General features: G+C 42.3%; 1 protein-coding gene across 1 annotated transcript; it reads right to left on the minus strand.

Annotated features, from left to right (window-relative positions):
• Positions 1-201: 201 nt before the first annotated feature.
• LOC131255683 (UDP-glycosyltransferase 89B2-like) lies at positions 202-1,788 on the minus strand. Its single transcript, XM_058256473.1, has one exon. It carries the CDS (start codon positions 1,725-1,727, stop codon positions 294-296), a length of 1,434 nt encoding a protein of 477 aa, XP_058112456.1. The 5' UTR covers positions 1,728-1,788; the 3' UTR covers positions 202-293.
• Positions 1,789-21,692: the final 19,904 nt, after the last annotated feature.

Genomic DNA, 21,692 nt, shown 5'->3' on the forward strand with positions numbered 1-21,692 from the left:
ATTTAAAATTTCTTTAAGTGTGAGTATAACTTTGATAATCGTAGGGCATATAATATTACCACTACGTGGTATGGACCTTCTAATGGACCACGTGAAGGTGCCCATAATGTGTGTAAACAATTTGTGTTCCGAATATAAAATATCAAAATGCCTGTATCATCTATCACACTCAAAAGTAGAAAAAAGAATATAGATTACACCGATAGAAACGCCTTTTCTCCTTTATTCTCAGTGATAAGGATTATTCATATTCGTTAGACGGGACTACAAAAATACAGATTTTCTAAGTCCCTTTACTCATCGTTGGACTTGACACCGAGTTGGCGAAGCTCGGTCGCTAACTCATCCAAGTCCTTGTAAGAACTCCCACCTTCTCTGACCGCACCCACGGCTGCCCGGCTCAGATCCTTGGCTCGGGCCCTCTGCGGCCAGGTCGAACTCATTGACTCGGTCACAGCCCGAGCCAACTCGGCTGAGTCAGGGACTGACTCGGCACCCTCACAGACCCGGGCCGCAATGGCCAGTTGATCCACAACCAGGCCCGCGTTGAAGAACTGGTCCGCGCTCATGGGCCACGCCAGCATCGCCACGCCTGCGACGATTGCCTCCAGCACCGAGTTCCACCCACAGTGAGTCAGGAACGACCCGGTCGACCGGTGGCCCAGTATCGACACCTGTGGGGCCCACCCCCTGATCACGAGCCCCCGTCCTGCCACGCGCGCCTCGAACCCGGCAGGGACCACGCCGTACTCCCCCCCCGCGTGGCCGCCCGTGGGCTCCTTGATGGACCACACAAACCGTGCCCCACTCGCATCCAAGCCGTCCGCCAGCGCCTCCATCTGGCGCCGAGTCAGCACGACCAGGCTGCCGAAACACACATAAATCACCGATCCGTCCGTACACTGGTCAAGCCAGCTCATCACCTCGCCAGCTGGCACGGAGCTTGCCCCGCCACGTTCCGTGGGACCCACCTCGCCAGAAGGCAGCAGGGGCCCCACCGCCCACACGCGCGCATGCCCCAGATCCCCCCGCAAGTGCTCCAGATACTCGCCATCCAACTCACTGAACGAGTTGAAAACGTATCCCCAACTCACCAGATTCGCACGCATCCCCTCTTTTATAAATTCCGAAACTGGGTCTCCCTCCTCGTAACTCCTGTAGATGGGTGACAGATGTTTCCATGGATATTTTGGAGAATTAGGTATGTGAGGGAAGGAGAAAGGGGAGTCCACGTCAGCAGGGTTTGCTAACTTGGGCATGGTGCGCCAGAGGAAATTAACAATAGCGAGCGTGAAAGCGGCAGCCGGCGAGAAGACGACACGTGGGATGCCGAGCTGGCAGGCAAGGCGGTGGGTCCACCCGAGGAAGAAATCTGAAATGATGGCAGTCGGAGGGGAAGGGTGGGACTGGAACCAGTGGAGGACAGGATGGTAGAGGGATCCTAGGGCGTGCATCATAGGGATGATGGCCTTGTTGTCGGGAAGGTCCTTGGCGTTCTCTACGCCGAGGGGAAGGGAGGGGTATTTTGGGAAAGGGAGGACCAAAGTTTGGATGGAGGGGCATTTGGAGAGTAGTGGATTGACGATGGGGAGATTTTTGGGTGTGACGAGGATTGTGATGGAGAGGCCACGGACGGCTAAATGGTAAGTCAGGTCGAGGAGGGGTATCATGTGCCCCTGCGCAGGGTAAGGGAATACCAGAATATGTGCGCCGCTGGGGTTCGACATCTCTCTCCTCCTCCTCTCCTCTCGCTTTCTGGAAGAAGTTAAGGTGCTCGTTTTGCGTCCGTCGTGAAAAAAGTAACGGTGTGCAGTGCTTTTTAGGGAAGTGGATTGGCTGGCGTACCTCACACCATAGCTGCTGTATTAACGCCCACAAGTTTTGTGGGTCTGAGCACGAGGTATGTGTCATATCCAGACCGTCCATCTATTTGGCAAGCTCGTATTTAGGATTTAGAAGAAAAATAAGACAGATATAACTATCAAGTGGACCACACTGCAAAAAGCAGTGAGGGATTGAACGTCTACTATTGAAACCCTTTTTGGGGTTATAGAAGTTTTGGATCAATAAAAAATTTGTTTATACTCTTTATTGAGGTCTTTGTGACCTTATGAACAGATTGGATGGAAAATAAACATTATGTGGGCTGTATAAAGTTTTTTATTGGCAAAAATCATTCTCTGCTGCTATTTAAGGTGTGGTCGGGATAATATTTGGATATGATTCGGTTTTTGGATAATGCTCTAAAATGTTTTCTAAAAATAAATGAAGAGTGTAAATATAATAAATACATCAATGTGGGGCTTATAAAATTTTGACTTCCTCCGAACCGTTCGTACAACTTGGAGCTCGAGGAGCGTCGGTGCTCGTCTGGAGCGACACGTACCAACATACACCAGCCAGTCCGCTCCCACCTTTTAGGGAGGCGGATTCCGTGACGCGGATTAGATACTTTCAGGATAAGTGGCTAGACTCGCTAACCAAGTTTTGTGAGCTTACCACGATGTATGTGCTGTATCTACGTTAGTTTTAAAACATGAGATAAAGAATAAGTTAGATCCAAATCTGAAGTGAACCCCACCACAGAAAGCAGTGGGGAGAGGGACACCCACATTGAAACCTTTCTAAGGTCTACTATAATGTTTATCTGAGTTCCAACCTGTTTATAAGTTAAGATAGACATGAAAGAAGGGAAAAAACAAATTTCAGCTTGATCGAAAACTTTTGTGGCCATTAGAAATTTTGAATGATGGGCCTTTCTCTATTGTTTTCTATGGTGAGGTCCACTCAAGCTTTGGATTTGACTCATTCTTTGTTTCATGCCCTAAAATGACATCTCCAAATGAATAGACGGTGTGGATATAACACATACATCATAGTGGGCCCTACAGACCTTGATGTCACTTTGGCAGTGAGTCTAGCTACTCGACTTGTGAGTACGAACACTCCTATGCCGCTAGCTCATGGCTGGTTGTCGGTGCTTTGTGGGCCCAACCATAATGTATGTATTTCATCTATGCCATTTATCTATTTTTACAAATCATTTTATGGTATCAAATCAAAAGGAGATAAAAAATGAGGTATATTTCAATCTCAATTGGACCACATTGTAGGAAACAATGTTAAATGAGCATCTACCATTAAAAACCCCTAGGGGCTTATAAAAGTTTTGGATCAAGCTGAAATTCGTTTTTTCCTTTTATTTGAGCCTGCACGGCCTTATCAACCGATTGAATGTCAAATAAACAGTACAGTGGGCTTTAGGAGGATTTTAATGATGGATATCCAATCACTGTTGTTTTTCTGTTGTGTGGTCAACCTGAGATTTATATCCCTCTCATTTTTTGTATCAGGCTGTAAAATAATCTATGAAAATGGATGAAACACATATATCGTTGTGGAGCCCATGGAGCACTGACCACCAGGCATGGGATGGTGGCAGGTGAGTAGCCAATCCGTTTCCCTGTACCTCCCGTCTCTAGCCACGAACAGTTCCGTGGACGGGCTCACCATGATGTATCTCTACACCGTTTGTCTTTTCTCTCAATTCATTTTAAGATATGTGAACCAAGATAAGGCAGATGCGTTCATCTTTTCCCCCGGTTCATTCTAAAATATGTGAACAAAAAAAAGGCAGATCCTTGGACCACACCTGTTAATAAGCTTGATTGCATTAAATGCACGAAAGTTACGTTAAATGCAAAAGTCAACTTTGTTGCAGTGGTGGGGAAACGGATACATCACGGTGTGCCCTCACACATAACTGACCGTTCGTGGCTAGAGACAGGCCACAATCCGGAGGACGCGAATTAGCTACTGTCAGGTTTAATAGCGAGACTCCCTACTGAAGTGACGTCAGCTGGTTCCATGGGTCCCACCATGATGCATGTTTTGTATCCACACCAATGTGGAGATACCATTTTAAGGCATGAAAAAAGAACGAATTAGATGCGAAGCTCGAGTGGACTCCACCACATAAAACAGTGGAAAGAGTGACGCCCACCATTAAAAACTTCTAAGGCTCAAAAAAGTCTTTGATCAAGTTGATATTTGTTTTTTCCCTTCTTTAATGTCTTTATGAACTTATGAACATGTTGGATCTCAAATAAACGTCACGGTAGACCCTAGAATGGTTTCAATGGTGGGCATTACTCTGCCCACTGTTTTCTGTGGTGGGGTCTACTCCAGCTTTCTATCTACCTCATTCTTTGGATTATTTACTAAAATGATCTCCCCAAATGAATGGACGGTGTGGATACAACACATAAATCATGGTGGGACCCACAAAACTAGGTCGTGTCACTTCAGTAGCTAGTCTCGCTACTCAACCTGTCGGTAGGTAGAGCTGGGCATTGGACCGAGTCGAATCGGATTGGGCCAAACTCGACCAGGTCCGAGTTCTGCATGGCCTGACCCGAACTTGGTCCGATCCGGGACCGAGTCCGGATCCTCTGACCCGATCCGATCATAAACCCTGCTGACCTCATTCGATCCGAGTTCGACTCGGTTAGGAAAACCGAGTCGAATCGGATTAGCCCAGGTTCGAATTGGGTTTTTTTTTTTTTTCTTATGTAAAGTTGTAATAAGTAGTAATGCTGTAGCTTTTATAATGCAAGCAAACCAAAATATCAAGGACTCTGTGCAAGGAATCCATTTTACCAACATCTCTGCCATGATTGACTTAAATTAAGGACTAACTTGGAGAGCTATAAATATCAATCGAGAAACTTAGAATGGTTGGTCAACATGAATTTGAATTTTCGCTCAGTTTGTTCTGTTTAGACAATTTCTGAAGCTGAGCATGTCAGAAGACCGGGAAAGAAAATCATGGGTAGGTTAGGCATGCACGAATAGTTTATAGAGATACATGGCCAGAGAAAATGGCATTTTTATCATTTGTTAATGGCCCATTGTCTCTAAAACGACATTGCTGGTACGATTGTTAAACCATTGTCTAACGGACCTAAATGTTTTCCAAAGCAATAAAACACGAGTCCAAAATCTTCTCATCCAAACATCCATAAAGTTAGCAATCAGATTCAAACGTATAACCCATATGTTCAAAGACAAAAGGAAAATCAAAATAAAAAATTCAATCAACGATTTAAAACCAGAACAGGACCCTGAGCCATTTTTTTTGCCACCGTTTAGTTCAAAGCAATCCAACTGCCAGTTCCACTTGCTATGTTCATGTGCATGTGAATATATATAGCGGCATCAGACAAATCATTTTTTTTATTTTTTATTTTGTTTCTATCTTAACTTGTGAGCTACTTAATAGGCATTCTAATAAATTAATTTTTAGCAACAATATAAAAAGCCAAAAGGATGGCATGTTTGATGATTATGTCATGCACTCCTACAATAACATTCCCAGGAAATGTTGTGGTATGCACAATGAGGGGACTTTTATGCCATTTACTAAAACAAGGATCATAGGCATCGAACATAGATGTCTAAAGAACTTGACATCAATCATGACAAAATGTTATAAATTTATAGACATCAATCAACACAAATAAAATTAAAGAGATATTGGCATCTGTAAGCCCCGTATCCTAGACCGTACCGTTCCATAGGCTTTCGCGGTCTTCCCGGTCGAATTCCGGCAACCTTCGACCCTTAATCGGTATTTGCGCGCGACCTGGATTCTCGTGCCGTCAACCTGAGTCGACTCAACTCAGGACTTATACCTTAGCGACCGCATCGTCGCCGCGGTTCCGATGCCGCGACTCGGGCGCTGATGCGATGCTCTGGTCGGGAGTTGTGGGCCAGCGTTCGGTGCGAGGAAACGCCGCGCGTGCGAATCCCGAGAGAATCTCTACAAGGTGTCACATCAATCAATCAATCCCATCAATCCCATCATGTCAAGTACACATCAACTTTCACCCTTTCCCAAGCAAGCCCCAAAAGTCAAAAAGTTTCTTACAACCCATAACTCCTCTTACAACTTTTGCCAAAAAAGTCAAAAAGTTCTTACACACCCATCCCTCTCTCTCCCATCCATCACTCCATCACCCATCACTCCCTCTCTCTCTCTTCCTTACAAGTCTCTCTCATTTTCAACTCTCCCATAAGCAAGAAATTCATACGTATGAGCCTCTCCCATTTCCTCCCAAGCTACATGTGTGGCCCACCTTTCCATCCTTAGATCTCTCATCTCAACCATCCATTTCTCATCTTCCTCCATCAAAGAGAAGCACAAGGAGCTAAGGAAGCCAAGGGAGCAAGAAGATCAAGTGGTGGGTGTTTTGATAGGGTAGATTTTGATATTTTTAAGATGGGCCAAGTGAGGCCAACTGATCAATGGTTTGGATCTCACTTTGGACCCTAAAATGTGGCCGGTGGCCCACTTGGATCATCATGATCATTCCATGATGGGGCCATTCTCCATGGACCCCATCATGATGTTTATTTCCTTGCATGCTTAGGGTCATCTAGACCGTCTATTTTAGTGGAGAAGGGATCTCCACCGTTGGATTTCAATTCCATGGGCCCACATGTAACGGGACCCACTTGATGTATAATTTAGTGCAAGGGAGGGCCCATAGTGCCAGGGTCCCTCCATCACGCGGGTCCCACTCTCTCTCTCTCTCTATCCCTCTCTCTTTTATTTTATTTTATTTTATTTTATTTTTTTTACGATGATGATGAGGTTATGTGGCCCACTTGAATGGAACCCACCATGAGGTAGGTACTTTATTCAAACCATTTATAAGTGGGGCCCATCTTATATGTGTAGTACCCATGCCATCCATCACTTGGTGGCCCACCTAAGCAGGGCCCACCTCCAACCTATATGCCAAGTCCACCGTCCAGGGACGCTGAACGTCTGTTGGAAGAAACACAAATATAAGCTTCTTCCCAAGCTTGGAATGGTCCACTCATATGGGTCCCACCTTGATGTATGTATTAAATCCACACCATCCATTCTTTTCCCAAGCCCTTTTTAGGCGTTGACCCAAAAGATGGGATCAATCAGACCTTCGGGTGGGCCATACCATAGCAAATGGTAGTTTTCACCATTGAAACCTTCCCTGAAACTATTATACCCCAAAATATGTCCAATATTGGACTTGTTTTGCTCGTGGTGAGCCATGGAAGAACACTGGACGGCGTGGATTCGCTGGATGTGAACCCCACCTGTAAAATCCACGGGTTTTCTTAAAAATCAAAAAAATAAAATAAAATAAAAAACACCGCACGCCAGCGCCCAGACGGACGCACATACAGCTACCCACGGCTGTAACCGTGGGCCCCATCTTGATGTTTATACACCATCTAATCCGTTCATAGGGTGGGCCAGTACCTGACGTGGGCCCACCCCAAAAATCAGCCTGATCCAAGACTCAGGTGGCCCACACCGTATGAAACAGTGGGATTGAACATTTACCTTTGAAACCCTTTTTGGGTCCACAGAAGTCTTGGATCAAGGTGAAATTTGTTGTCACCCTTCATCTAGGTCTTCTTGACCTTATCAACGGTTTGGATGAAGCATAAACATTATGGTGGGCCCCACATGGAGCCCATAGTGATGTGAGTATTTTATTCCACCGTCCAGGCGGATGGTGGACCCCACTGAGATGTGTGTGCGTGCATGTGTGGGTGGGTGCGTGCGTGTGTGCGTGTGCGTGCGTGCGTGTGTGGTGTGTGCGTGTGTGTATATTTATATATATATATATAATATTATATTATATATAATATCATATGTATTATATATATATATATATTATATTATACCATATTTAATATAATATGGGTGGGAGGCCCACCTCAGTTTGCTTGTGGCCCATGATTGAGGCCCACTTTGATATGTATTTAAGGCCCATCTCAGCTTACTTCTGGCCCATGGTTGAGGCCCACTTTGATTTATATGTAAGGCCCATGGGTCGAGGCCCATTTGATGTGTTAGGGGCCCATGGGTTAAGGCCCATTAAGATCTGTTAGGACCATGGGTCGAGGCCCATTTGATGTACATATGGGGCCCAATTGGTGTGGCCCATTTGATACTCATAAGGCCCATGAGATTAGGCCCATTTAATGCATTCTAAGGCCCACGGGTTATGGCCCATTGCAATGCACATAAGGCCCATTGGTGTGGCCCATTAATGTGGCTCACTTGATGAACATGAGGCCCATATGATACGGCCCATTTGATGTATTGAAGGCCCAATGGGATATACCAAAGGTCCATTGCAATGTGCAATCCCAGCATGATTTATGACAGTCGTGCCTTGGGAGCAATGTTGGTTTGACGTCCACATTGCAAGTATAATGTTGGTTAAATGTCCGCATTATGCCTTTCCCTAGGGCCCATTGTTAGGCCCATATGTGTAATGTGTAGGCCGTCTAGGCCCGTCTTCGTTATGAACATCATCCATCCCATATAACATGTTTAATTCCATGATTCATGATCATATGCATCATACGTATGCTTGATATGAGAAATGACTGATCATAGCATATGCCTTTGGGCAGATTGTTTAGGGGCTCCCGTACAGGGGGTGTTGCCCTACATGAGCGCATGATACGCGCAGGATTGCTGTATAACCGGATAGTGTGATTCATGCATTCGCATTGTGTGATATGGTTACTGTACGCCCTAGCGACATCAGGGTCGTAGCCTCCACAGACGTATCGTGGTTGGCAAAATTGGATACCGGAAATACTGTTCTACATGGGGTGCGATAGATATCCCTGGGTGAAAGTCCTTAAACCCTTATGGTACCAGGAGGTTGCTCTAACGTCTAGACCGAGTGGGTGTATGAGCGTTGAGTGCCGATTACCAGACGGTTGCGCTTTCCACTGTGTCGTGGTCGGTTGGAAGGGGGTGCGGCCTTACCCGCCCGAGAGTAGGGGGCAATGCTAGGCTGAGTCTGACCAGCTCGAGGAATGAGTCCACTATTGACGAGCCGAGCCCGATATTGGCAGGCGGATAGTGAGGTCTTTTCCACTCACCTTATTGCGTGCGATGGGGCGACAATCTGGCTTAGAGTGTACTAGACCCCAGTGATATTCCAGATTTTGAGCTATATCGATATGTGGACTTAGATGAGGATTTGTATGCTTGAGTTGCATTTCGCATTATATGGCCTTGGTATGACCGACATCATTCTTTGCACCGCATGGCCTTGGTACGGATATGGTATTCTTGGCATTCATCAGCATGTTCCGCATTACTCTGATACTGTATAGCTGCATTACCACCTTGAGCATACACTTTCACCACCCTCTAAGCTTTCTATAAGCTTATGCACGACCGTTGCGTGCAGGTGATGTTGGATCGCAGCAGCGCTGAGGCTTGGGCGCGTAGCTGATCTTTTTGGAACTTTTGGTCTATCATCATTGTATTTCCCTTATGCTCATTGTACTTATAAAGTTTTTGATTATAGTGAAAATGTGATGGAGTTTTTGGTTGTTGTTTGTGGGTTATGCCTTTGGTTATGCTTATTACGAATCAAACTGATGTTGAAAATCCTCCTTGTAGCATCCCAGGATCGGAACCTGGCGAATGGGCGCTGGGAGCCGAGAATGGGGTTCTACGGAGGCTGTCGGTGCCAGATTCGGCGATCGGGAATTTTGTGAGCCCGGTTTCCGAGTTTGGGGCGTGACAACATCAGCCTTCAATATCTCTTTGAAACCAAATTTACATATCAAATAGCACTCTTAAGAGATCAGCAAAGAGAAAACAGAGTTTAAAATCACATAGAACTTGCAAACCTTCAAAATACAACAAATGAATGAAAATTGCTAAAATACAAAAATAAGAGATGGTGGACATCATTACGAAGACATCATTCATGGAAGCACCTTTACAGTCCAATGAGCAAATTCCCACACCTTAGCACATGGAGATGGTGGACCCCACTCAACAAGAAAACTCTAGAAAGGGTGCTTCAAATTTGAAAGAGAAGGCAATGTGTTAGATTGCACCATTATTTCATGAAAATATCATGATATATTGTGTCACATTAGACATGATATTTAGTGCAACCAAGATGTTAAGAAGTTGTATGGATAAAAAATTGTATGATTGCGATAAATACAATGAAATTTCATGACTAATCAGTCTAATTTGGTGTAAATTTTCATGAAATTTGGTACCAAACACACTAAAAAGAAAAAGATTAGGCCATAAAAGTAAAGTAGCATCCAAACAAAAGAACATTCTTCACTTCGAAAGTAAATAAACAATGTCCAACATCATGTTCAAAATCAAAAGTAAAAAAACCTAACATGCACATACTGACATATAGATTAAGTAAAACTTTCATACATTCAATACCCTCTATATGATAAATGCCTTTGTGACATGTAACTAAATGAACCTTGTCCGTAATAGTAACCCCCTCTGTAACACCCCGTACTTTCCAGTACTCGAGTGTTATTATGTAATTTAATTTAGTATAAATACAAAAAAAAAAAATACAACCTAAATGTATATACTATGAAATAGTATTTATATATTTTATAAATATTTAAAGTTTCATATTAAAATGATATGTAACTATAATACCTGATATATGTATATACTTACAACATCATTAATATAAATTATGAACTATAGAATTTGTAATACATAAAAATAAAATATATTGGAAAAATTGAATGACTTATATAAAATTTAAAACCTAGCACATAGCTAACCATACAAATAAAATACAAATAATATAGAAATAATAATGTAAAAACCTAGCACATATATGACCATACAAATAAAATACAAATAATATAGAAATAATAATGTAAAAATAATAATCAATGTTTTGAGCACATATTAGGTCATCCCCTAATTCAGTCACTTATTCTCAACTAGGTGGTCCCTAAGACCATTTCGACCGCTAATACTCAAATTCAGAAAGGTCCAACCATTAGGTTAACGGAAACCATCAATATGACCCAAATCAAGTTGTGGGCCTCACTTAGGCCTTATATCAGCCTGATCAGGGCCTAAGATCCTTTGGTAGAACTATTAAGATGATTGGACGGAGTGGATGCGACATAACCATCACGATGGGCCCCACATGTGGTGCGTGTGCACCCTGTGTTGCTGTGCACGACATGCACTGGACCAAAGGATGGTCAAAACGCCATTGACCGAGGCTCACACGAAAATGCGGAGAAACTCCTCCCGCCGTTTTTAAAATTTGAAACCGTTGGGATTCAGACCCCAAAGTGGGCCACTCTGTGTATTTTCGGGACGATCCAAACCATCCATTCTGTTCGTAGGGGCCGGAAAAGAAAAACCGTATAGGTATACAAACCCACGTAAAGAAACAAAAGAGATGGAACTGAACCGTCCATTCCACCACGGACGGTTAAGATCATGGAATGGAAAGCTACCCGCTGGCTTAACTTCGGATTACCCAGGAGGTTACCAACGTTCCCTTGCCAGCTAGGGCGGAGGTCTTCTCATCAGCCAAAAATAGCCAAGCAACGAAGAAATGCACGCCGAACTTCCCATTTCAGGAAAACAGGGTCGGCCATCGACGGCCATCACGTGGGGATTTGCAAAGAAAATCTCAGCCACTGAGTCCTTCCTTTCCCTGCCTATAAATAGAGAGGTTCAGCCTCTCAGACTTCACACAGGGAGAGAAAAGAGAGAGAAAGCTGAGAGAGGGAGAAAACAGAGGGCTTTTGGTTGAGCTTGGAGCACCCTGCCCCAGATCAGTCCGTGAAAACCGGACCGAGCCGAGTCAGTGTGAGCCCACGGCCACACCACTTGGGTAGTAGAGAAAAAGAAAAGAGAGGGAGTGGGAGAAGGAGGTGGTTGGTGCCAGCCAAACTCGGGTCGGACCCGACTGTAACAAGTAAGAACCTTCCCTCTGTTGGAACTCTAAACACAATCCACCAGACCATGCTCACACCACATATAGCCTTCTGACCAGGCCTCGTTCGTAACTGAGAAACACCCATCAGCAGGAAACGTGCATGGAGCCAAAGTCAGGCCTTGTTTTGGAGTTGAAGAGGGCCTGCGTTCAGGCACTGTTTCAAGGCCGAAACCGACCTGAGTATGGCCCTGTTTTGGGGCCAAGCAATGGCGTGTAAATAGCCTCAGATAAATACTTGTTTCCACCACATGATAGGCTCACATGTTAGCTAACCCATGAAAAATGATTACTATTTGCCTATCTTGTTGATACATTGTCGAAAATCATTATTTAAAATTATGATGCCTCCTTTCATGTTTTTATTCGAAGTTATATGTTATCACATGTTATTTTGATTGCCTCTGTATATAATCTCATAATGCTACACATGGAAGATTCAATGATTGTATGCAAGCTACACTTGGGATGTAATTAGACAAAACGTGTGGGAAATAGGGACCTTAAATTGGTATCATTTTGATCAATGTATCCTATTAAAAACATCCTAAGGTGAAGGACATCATGAGCCGGAGATGGTGGTAATGGGACACTATGCTCGAGCTGTCGGCCTATGCTGGGTGACGAGCCCTCCGTAGTGACCATTGAATTACTTAAATTGGCTGATTGTAACTGGATTAATAACGCCTGGCTAATCATGCATTCATAGCATATTGGCGATGATAGATGACTATTTTGGATGCTATAGTACATGCCCTAGAGTTGTTGGGGTATCGTTTCGCTAGCTCCTAAACCATCGACTATTTACCTCTGTTCAACTGGATGATCATTCCCAAGTTGATGATTGCATGGGTGACGAGCCCAAGTCCGGCTGGATGTGCATCCCCAGGCCGATGTGCTTTCATGTAACCATACATCTAATAAGACTGCATATTGCCTGTTTTTGCATTACTGCTTGTTTTCTTTTTAACTATGTTTGCTAAGGCGGTTATGTGTAATCTTGAGGGAAATTCACACTGGGCTGGCCACTCATCCATCAAATATACAACCGTACAGATAGCACAGGTGGCTTAAGTAATATGCAGGTTCAGACTGATGAAGAGCCGTCTTGGTGGTCAAGGATGCATGGATGTATTGCCAAGAGTAGCTGCGCGATCTTGCGGCTCCAATTTATATGCACTTTATTATGTCTCTTGTATAAGTTTTGTAATTCTTGTATTCATACTTGTGGAGACACTGGTTTGTATAAATCATTATGGGCAACCTCTTGTACATCTTAATTGTAAATATAAAATTTTTCTTTATGCTGACTTGTCCATTCTATGCTTATCTGTTAACTCTGACAAAAGAAAAAAAATTACATATGAGACTCGGCTCTTTTAGGTTAACACTCGGGTTTTTGGGAAACGGGTCATATACTCGGGTCCTGAAAACACGGGGCATTACACCTTCCTCCACCTCCACCTTCGTCGCCAGATTCATCCTTCGGTTCTCTTTTTACTGATTCAACTGCAGGAGAACTCTTGGGCGATTTCGAGCTGGATGTGTCCAAAAAATGGTCGTTCATCTCTCCTAAATCGGATGGTGGGGATCCCTTCCCATCGTCCTCATTCACAGATGCAAAAAGTTTTTTCAGACGCTTTTTTTTTTAATCCGATTTGTACGGGATTCCCAACTCCCTGTAAAATGTTACAAGACTTTTAAGAAACTTTGATGGTTTACTTGTGCCTGCTTCAGCATCATGTTGTCTCGAAGGTGGATGTTGTTGTCTAGTACTTTTTGATCTGTATGTCATTCGCATGCTTTCTTTGACGGCCTCTTTATAATCACGTTCTTCTTGCTCCCTCGAAATTCTCTCTTGTTCTTTTTCTCTACTAATTGTGGTTGTGGAAGGCCTGGAACTAGAGCTAGAGGCAGTTGTAGTTCCTCTGCTAAACCTTTCTTCATTTATAATAAGCCTACTTTTATATATTTTTTGGTTAGTTGTACTGGTTATAGTTGTAGGGTAGAGGTGTGGGAAGTCTTTGTATTAGAATCGAGAATGACTTTAAATAAATCTCGGATCTCTTGAGAAGCTTTGCTATAAGGTGCGACGTCTCCTCCCCGACAAGCCAAATGTTATTTGAGTCGATTTGTTTTGTTGACAAACTGTTTTCCATACAACTTATATTGCAACTTTTTTTTTTCCATCCTGGGAGTAGGTTTGGACTTCATAATTCTAAATATCCGCCGATGCATCATTTTCTGATGACATATCTAGTGTATATCTGGTTAGCTTAGGATAAAAAAATAAATAAATTAAAGTTATGAATGAACGTAATTACCCAACAATATAATAAGAAATTTAAACAACATTATCTAATTGAATAGTACTAATGAAAAAAGAGAAATATTCATCCACCCATAAAGACATAACCATAAAACTTCAATGTAACTGTTTTAACAAAATTAAAAATAACATGATATAACAAAATTAGAAGGTATCAAAATCATATTGCAGCTGTACGCACTGTCTCTTCAATCTTATCACTCTCCTCTTCATCGAACTCTTCATCAATAGAGGTCTCTTTCCCCCATAAAAATAAGACAAATCCTTGGACCACACCTATTAATAAGCTTGATTGCATTAAATGCATGGAAGTTATGTTAAATGCAAGAGTCGACTTTGTTGCAGTGGTGGGTGAACGGATACATCATGGTGGCCCCTTGCACATAACTGACCGTTCATGGCTAGAGACGGGCCACAATCCGGAGGACGCGGATTAGCTATTGTCAAGTTTAGTAGCGAGTGAGACTCCCTGCTGAAGTGACGTTACCTGGTTCTGTGGGTCCCACCATGATGCATGTTTTGTATCCACACCGTCCATTCATTTGGAGAAATCATTTTAAGGCATGAAAAAAGAATGAATTAGATGCGAAGCTTGAGTGGACTCCACCATAGAAAACAGTGGAGAGAGTGACGCCCACCATTAAAAAATTCTAAGGCCCAAAAAAGTTTTTGATCAAGTTGATATTTGTGTTTTCCCTTCTTTAATGTCTTTATGAACTTATGAACATGTTGGATCTCAAATAAACGTCACAGTGGACCTTAGGAAGGTTTCAATGGTGGGCATTACTCTCCCCACTGTTTTCTATGGTGAGGTCCACGCCAGCTTTCTATCTACCTCATTCTTTGGATCTTATACTAAAATGATCTCCTCAAATGAATGGACGGTGTGGATACAACACATAAATCATGGTGGGACCCACAGAACTAGGTCACGTCACTTTAGTAGCTAGTCTCGCTGCTCAACCTATCAGTAGGTAATCCGCGTCCCAATCCGAAGGCGCATTCGATGGTGTACCACACCACAGACCTACCTGGTGTGTTGACGTCACCAAGTTCTATGGTCCCATCATGAGGTACGCGTTATATCCAAACCGTCTATCCACGTGGTGAGATAGTCATAAGGCATGAGCCGAAAAATAAAATAGATATAAAGATTAAATGGGCCACATTGAAAAAAAGCAGTGGGGGATTGAAGGTATACCATTGAAACCCTTTCCGGGGCCACATGAATTTTAGATCAATTTCTTCACCCATATTTGTGTGCTTTTATAAGCAAATTCGATGTAAAGTTAGGGTGAACCTTAGATATAACTTATTTTTTTGGATCAAGACCTAAAATGAATGGCATATATAACACATCATGGTGGGACACACGTAACTTTGATCTCTTTTGAACGAGAATGGATTGGCTACTTCCCTACCACCAGCCAGGTGGCTGATGGTCGGTGCTCCATGGGCTTCACCATGATGTATGTGTTTCATCCATTCCGTTCATCTATTTTCACGGATCATTTTAGGGCTTGATCCAAAAAATGAGAGGGATATAAATCTCAGGTGGACCACACCACAGGAAAAGAATAGTAATTGAAAATCTACCACTAAATTCCTCCTAAGGCCGATTGTACTGTTTATTTGACATCGAAAAAACAAAGATCATATTGATCCAAAACTTTTATTGCCCCAATTTTTTTTTTTTAATGGTCAACATTCATTCAACACTATTTCCTATCATGTGGTCCACTTGAGATTGCGATAAACTTCATTTCCCCAATTTTTTTTTATTATTTTTTTTTATGGTCAACATTCATTCAACACTATTTCCTATCATGTGGTCCACTTGTGATTGCGATAAACTTCATTTTTGGTCTCATAACATAAATTGATCTAGAAAAATAGATGGATAGCATGGATGAAACACATACATCACGGTGGAGTCCACAGAGCACCGGCCACCAGCGATTGGCCAGTGGCAGGCAGAGTAGCCAATCCGTTTCCCGTTTGAACTGTTCGTGCAACTCACAACTGGAGTGTAAACGTCCTCGCACGACACTACCCACACCAGTCAGGTCTGTGGTGTGTGGTACAATAGTCTCTTAACCTAAAAATGGTTAGTGGCATGCGTATGAAATGCAGCTGTTCAAATGTACTTCTTGACCTTAATAATCCAGGACTGATAGTCTATGTTGAAGGTCGAAGCATACTGCATACAGTAAACTATGTCAGGTTCACCATAATTTATATATCTTATCTGCTCCTTCCATCTATTTTACTAGAAAATTTTAGGCTTGAGCATAAAAATAAAGCATATCCAAAGCTCAAATGGACCACATCGCAAGGAACGGTTTGAATTGAATGTCTACCGTTGAAAATTTCTTGGAGGCCATGGAAGTATTGGATCAAGCGTATATTTGTGTTTTCCCATCCATGTCTGTACGATCTTATAAGCAAGTTGTATGACAAATAAATATCACCGTGGGCTAGCAAGGCTTTAACAATGGATATCATTATTCCCGATGTGTTCCCTGTATGATACACTTAAGCTTTGGGTATACTTCAATTTTGGACTCAACCCCTCAAATGAGGTAGAAATCAGTTGGACCTCATAGATAAACTATGTATAATCACAATAGGCCCAATTGAACTTACTCATTATGATAATAGCATGTTAAGTAACTCAGTATGCAATCTAATTTCATCGAAGGCACAGGAAATTGGGCCCAGTTTGGGGTACCACCCCACCAAGACCTAGTTAGAGATGAACAACCCTGTCAGGAGCTTTGTCGGGCCACACCATGATATGTGTATTATTCAAGCCATCCATCTATTTTGAAAGATCACTTTTAGGGCATTGTCACGTAAAAAAATCAAATCTGTAACTCATGATAGACTACACCAATGGATGCAATTGTGACAATCATTCCTACCATTAAATCCTTTCTAGAGCCCCATGATTGTGTTTATTTTCTATTCAACCTGTTCATGAGATCACACATGCAGGATGAAGGGAAAATATAAACATCAGCTGGATCCATAACTTATGTCCCTTGAGTGGTTTTCAACTGTAGACATTTACTCCCCATTGTGTGGTCTACTTGAGCATTTGATCTACCTCAGTTTTGAGTCATTATCTAGAATGATTTTAAAAATTGAATGGATGGCATGGATAAAACACATACATCATGGTGACCCCTGTAGAGCCCTTGATAGGACTGTCCTTCTCTAGCCAGGCCCCGTGAAAGCGGATTGGCTGGTGTACCAAACACCACCTACTTAGCTGGTGTATTGACATCACCAAGCTATATGGGTCCATCATGAGGTATGAGTTATATCCAAACCGTATTTCCACTTGGAGAGCGAAGGCTTTAACAGTAAAATAAGATAGATCCAGAGATCAAGCGGACCATATTGCAAACCTCTACCATTAAACCCTCTTGGGGGTTATAGAAACTTTGTGTCAATATATGATATTTGTTTTTTCTCTCCATCAAGATTTATGTATTCTTAATAGCATATTGGATGGAAAATAATTGTTATGGTGGGCCTTACAAATGTTTTAATAGTGAGATCCATTGACCCACTGTTATTTATAGTGTGGTCCACTTGAGCTTTAGATATGAGATATTCTTGGGATCAAGAGCTAAATTGATCTTGCCAAATGGATTAACAGTGTGGATATAATAAATACATCACTGGTGGGCCATATGACTTTGATCTCATTTGAATCGTGTACAACTCGGATCTCGAGGAGTGTCAGTGCTCGTCTTCGCACGACACGTACCACGCCACCAGGTTGGTGGTACGCCAGCCAATCCGCTTCCGGCCCTGGTTGGGTACTACGATCCGATTGCGTACTGGTTGGGTAGTACTAAATCGGATTGCGTCTTCGCTCTTATTGCAGTGAGTAAATTCTCTTGGGCCCTTGTGAATTCATGTGGTTTATCCACACCGTCCATCCGTTTTTCCTAATCATTTTAGGGGTGATCATAAAACTGAAGTTTATCAAAATCTTAAGTAGACGATACTAAAGGAAACAATGAAAATATTGATTTCCACCGTTGAAACCTTTCTAAGGCCCCTGTGACGTTTATTTGTCATCCAAACTGTTCATAGGATCACACAGACATGGATGAAGGGAAAAAGAAAATATCATCTTGATCTAAAACTTCTGTGGGCCCCCAAGAACTTTTCAACGGTAAACTTTAATTCACGCTATTTCAGATGGTGTGGTCCACTTGAGCTTTGGATATAATTAATTTTTAGTTCAAAACCCTAAAATTATATGATAAAATGGATGAACGGAGTTGATACAATGAATGAGTGATGGTGGGCTCCACGTAGTTTAGCATACTGAGTTACTCAGTAAGCTATCCGCTTCCGGGTAGTACCCAACGGATTGGCTACTCCCCCTGCCACCAGCCAATGGCTGGTGGTTGGTGCTCCGTGGGCTCCACCATGATGTATGTGTTTCATCCATGCTGTCCATCTATTTTTCTAGATTATTTTATTGAATGAGATCAAAACTGATGTATATCCAGTCTCAAGTGGACCACATTAAGGAAACAGTGTTGAATGAATTTCAACCATTAAAAACTTTTTGAGGGCCATAAAAGTTTTGGATCAAGCTTAGATTTGTTTTTTCCCTTCATCTGGGTCTGTATGACCTATTCAACAGATTGGATGTCAAATAAACAGTACAGTGGTCCTTAGGAGCATTTTAATAGTAGATATCCAATCAATATTGTTTTACTGTGGTGTGGTCCACCTGAGATTTATATTCCTATAGTTTACGGTATAAAACCATAAAATGATCTATAAAAATAGATGAACGGCATGGATGAATCAAATACATCATGGTGGGGCCCACAGAGAACCGACCACCAGCCACGGTGCTGGTGGCGTGGGAGTAGCCAGTTCGTTCCGGGGGCGGATAGGATACTGACAAGGTCAGTAGCCAAATCACTACTGAAGTCCAACCATTTTTAGAGATCGTTTTACGGCATTACGAAGAGAATGAGGTTGATTTAAATTTCAATTGGATCCCACCATATAAAATAGTAGAGACAGTAACATCCACCGTTCAAAACTTCTCAGGGGCCATGGTAGTTTCCGCTGAAGCTGATATTTTTGTTTTCACTTCATCTATCTCTATGTTAACTTATGAATAGTATAGATCTCAAAAATACATCACTGTGAGCCCTATAAATGTTTCTACAGTGGGTATGATGGCTCCCACTGTTTTCTGTGGTGGGTCCACTTGAAATTTAGATCTATCTCATTCTCTTTGTAATGCCATAAAACGATCTCTAAAAATGATTGGACGGTATGGATACAACACATGCATCATGGTGGGGTCCACAGAGCTTGGTGACATCACTTCAGTAGCAATTTGGCTACTGACCTCGTCAGTATCCAATCCGCGCCCATCCATTCCCATCCAAATTCGGACGCGAATTTCCTGCGAAAGCCTTTCGCATGAAGTTCCTGCGTTCGGAACTTAGGTGGGGCCCACTGTAATGTTTTTTAGGAATCCGCTCCCTCCATCCATTTTGTGAGCTCATTTCATGGGAGAAAAATAAAATTGAGAAGGATCCAAGACTCAAGTGGGCCGTACTAAGGAAAAGGTGTTTAGGGAAATTCCTACCGTTGAAACTTCCCTTGGTTCGACGGTGATGTTTACATGCCATCCATACCGTTAATAATGTCATTCCTACTAGGATGAACTGAAAACACAAATATTAGCATGATTCAAAAATTCCATTGGCCCATGAATATTTCGACTGTGGACGTTCAATTACCTCGTTTTCGGCCCACTTGAGTATTGGATACGGATCATTTTTGGCCTCATATCCTAAAATGCACTCAAAAAATGGATGGCCGGGGAGGATTTCTCACAAACATCACAGTGAGCCCCACCTGGGTTCCCAATGCAGTAACTTCTTGCGAAAGGCTTTCGCAGGAAATCGCGTCCAAGGAAATTCGGAGGTGGATTTCCTGCCAAAGCCTCTCACAGGAAGTTCCTGCGAAAGGATGATGAGTGGGACCTACCGTTATGTTTGTTAAAAATCCACTCCGTCCATCCGTTCTTCGAGCTCATTTCATGACGTTCAACCAAAATTCAGGAGGATTCAAAACAAAAGTGGGTCACACTAGAGGGAAAATTGTGGAAAGAAATGCTTACCGTTGAAACCTTCTTAGCTCCACCTTAACGTTTATATGTCATCCAAACCGCTTATAAGGTTATTCTAACTTGGATGAAATGAAAAAATAATAAATTTACACTGCACTATAATGTTTCAATGGTGCTCACTGAATACCCACTGTTTCCTCTTATGTGGCTCACTTGAGTTTTTAATTTACCGAATTTTTGGTAGAATGACCTAAAATGAGCTCACAAAACGAGTGGACGGGGTGGATTTCTCAAAAACATCTCAATGGGTTCCACCTAACATCCTTGGGCGGGAACTTCCTGCAAAAGGCTTTGGCAGGAATTACGTGTACAGGAAATTCCAGTACGGTTGCTTCCCATTGGTCCACGTCATTTCCAATTACTCCAGCTAACAAGATACGCAGGATATCTATATACAGCTCAACTTTTATTGTGTTGGAACTTTTTCTAAGTCCTACCATGATTTCTGTGTTAGATTGCACCATCTATCAATTTTTCCAAATAAATCCAGAGCATGAGCCCAAAACTGATGACATTAAAAGCTTAAGTGGATCACCAAAAGTAGTGGGTACTGAACGAATTATCGTTAAAACTTTTCTAAGGATAAACCGTAAATACTTATTTTCCATATGACATGTTCATAAGATCACACATACCATGACCTAAAACTGCAAATATCAGCTTTGGCAGCAAGAAGTTTTGAAAGGTAGCATCAATTCCTACTCTCTTCAGTGGTGTGGTCCACTTTAGATTTGGATCTGCATTATTTTTACGTTAGTAACTTAGACTAATCTGAAAAAAATGGATAGAGAGTGTGGATCTAAGAAATATATCTCCATAAGGCCCATGCAAATTTCACACCTCAAGAAATTCCATTGCTTGCATTGTGGTGCAGAGGACCCATCCCTCATCAAAGAATGCAGCCCTTACCATGGGGTCCACCTTGATGTTTATATTCTGTACCGACTCTGTTCATCCATTTTTTCATATCATTTTAGGACACTAAAAATAAACTTAAAAAATCCAATCTACAGGTTGACCATACTCCCAGAAAAAGAAACAGTAGTGATTGAACACTCAACAATTAAAAACTTCTTAATGATCACCTTAATGTTTATGTAGTCACCCATCTTGAAGCAGATCGTCCCATCTTGAAGCAGATCGGGCTCGACCCAGTACAAGAACTTGGTCGCATGGATGAATCATGGTGACCATTTCTCTCACAATGACCAACAACTAGATAAAATCAGGTTGCAATCTACTCATTACAACAATCCGTAGAATTAAAACATAACATCCTACAATGTACATAGAAAAAAAACAATGACAAAAAGTTCAATCCATGTGATTCAGATCACAATGTTGTGAA

Source organism: Magnolia sinica, chromosome 9 (assembly GCF_029962835.1).
Source record: "Magnolia sinica isolate HGM2019 chromosome 9, MsV1, whole genome shotgun sequence".
Classification (NCBI taxonomy): Eukaryota; Viridiplantae; Streptophyta; class Magnoliopsida; order Magnoliales; family Magnoliaceae; genus Magnolia; species Magnolia sinica.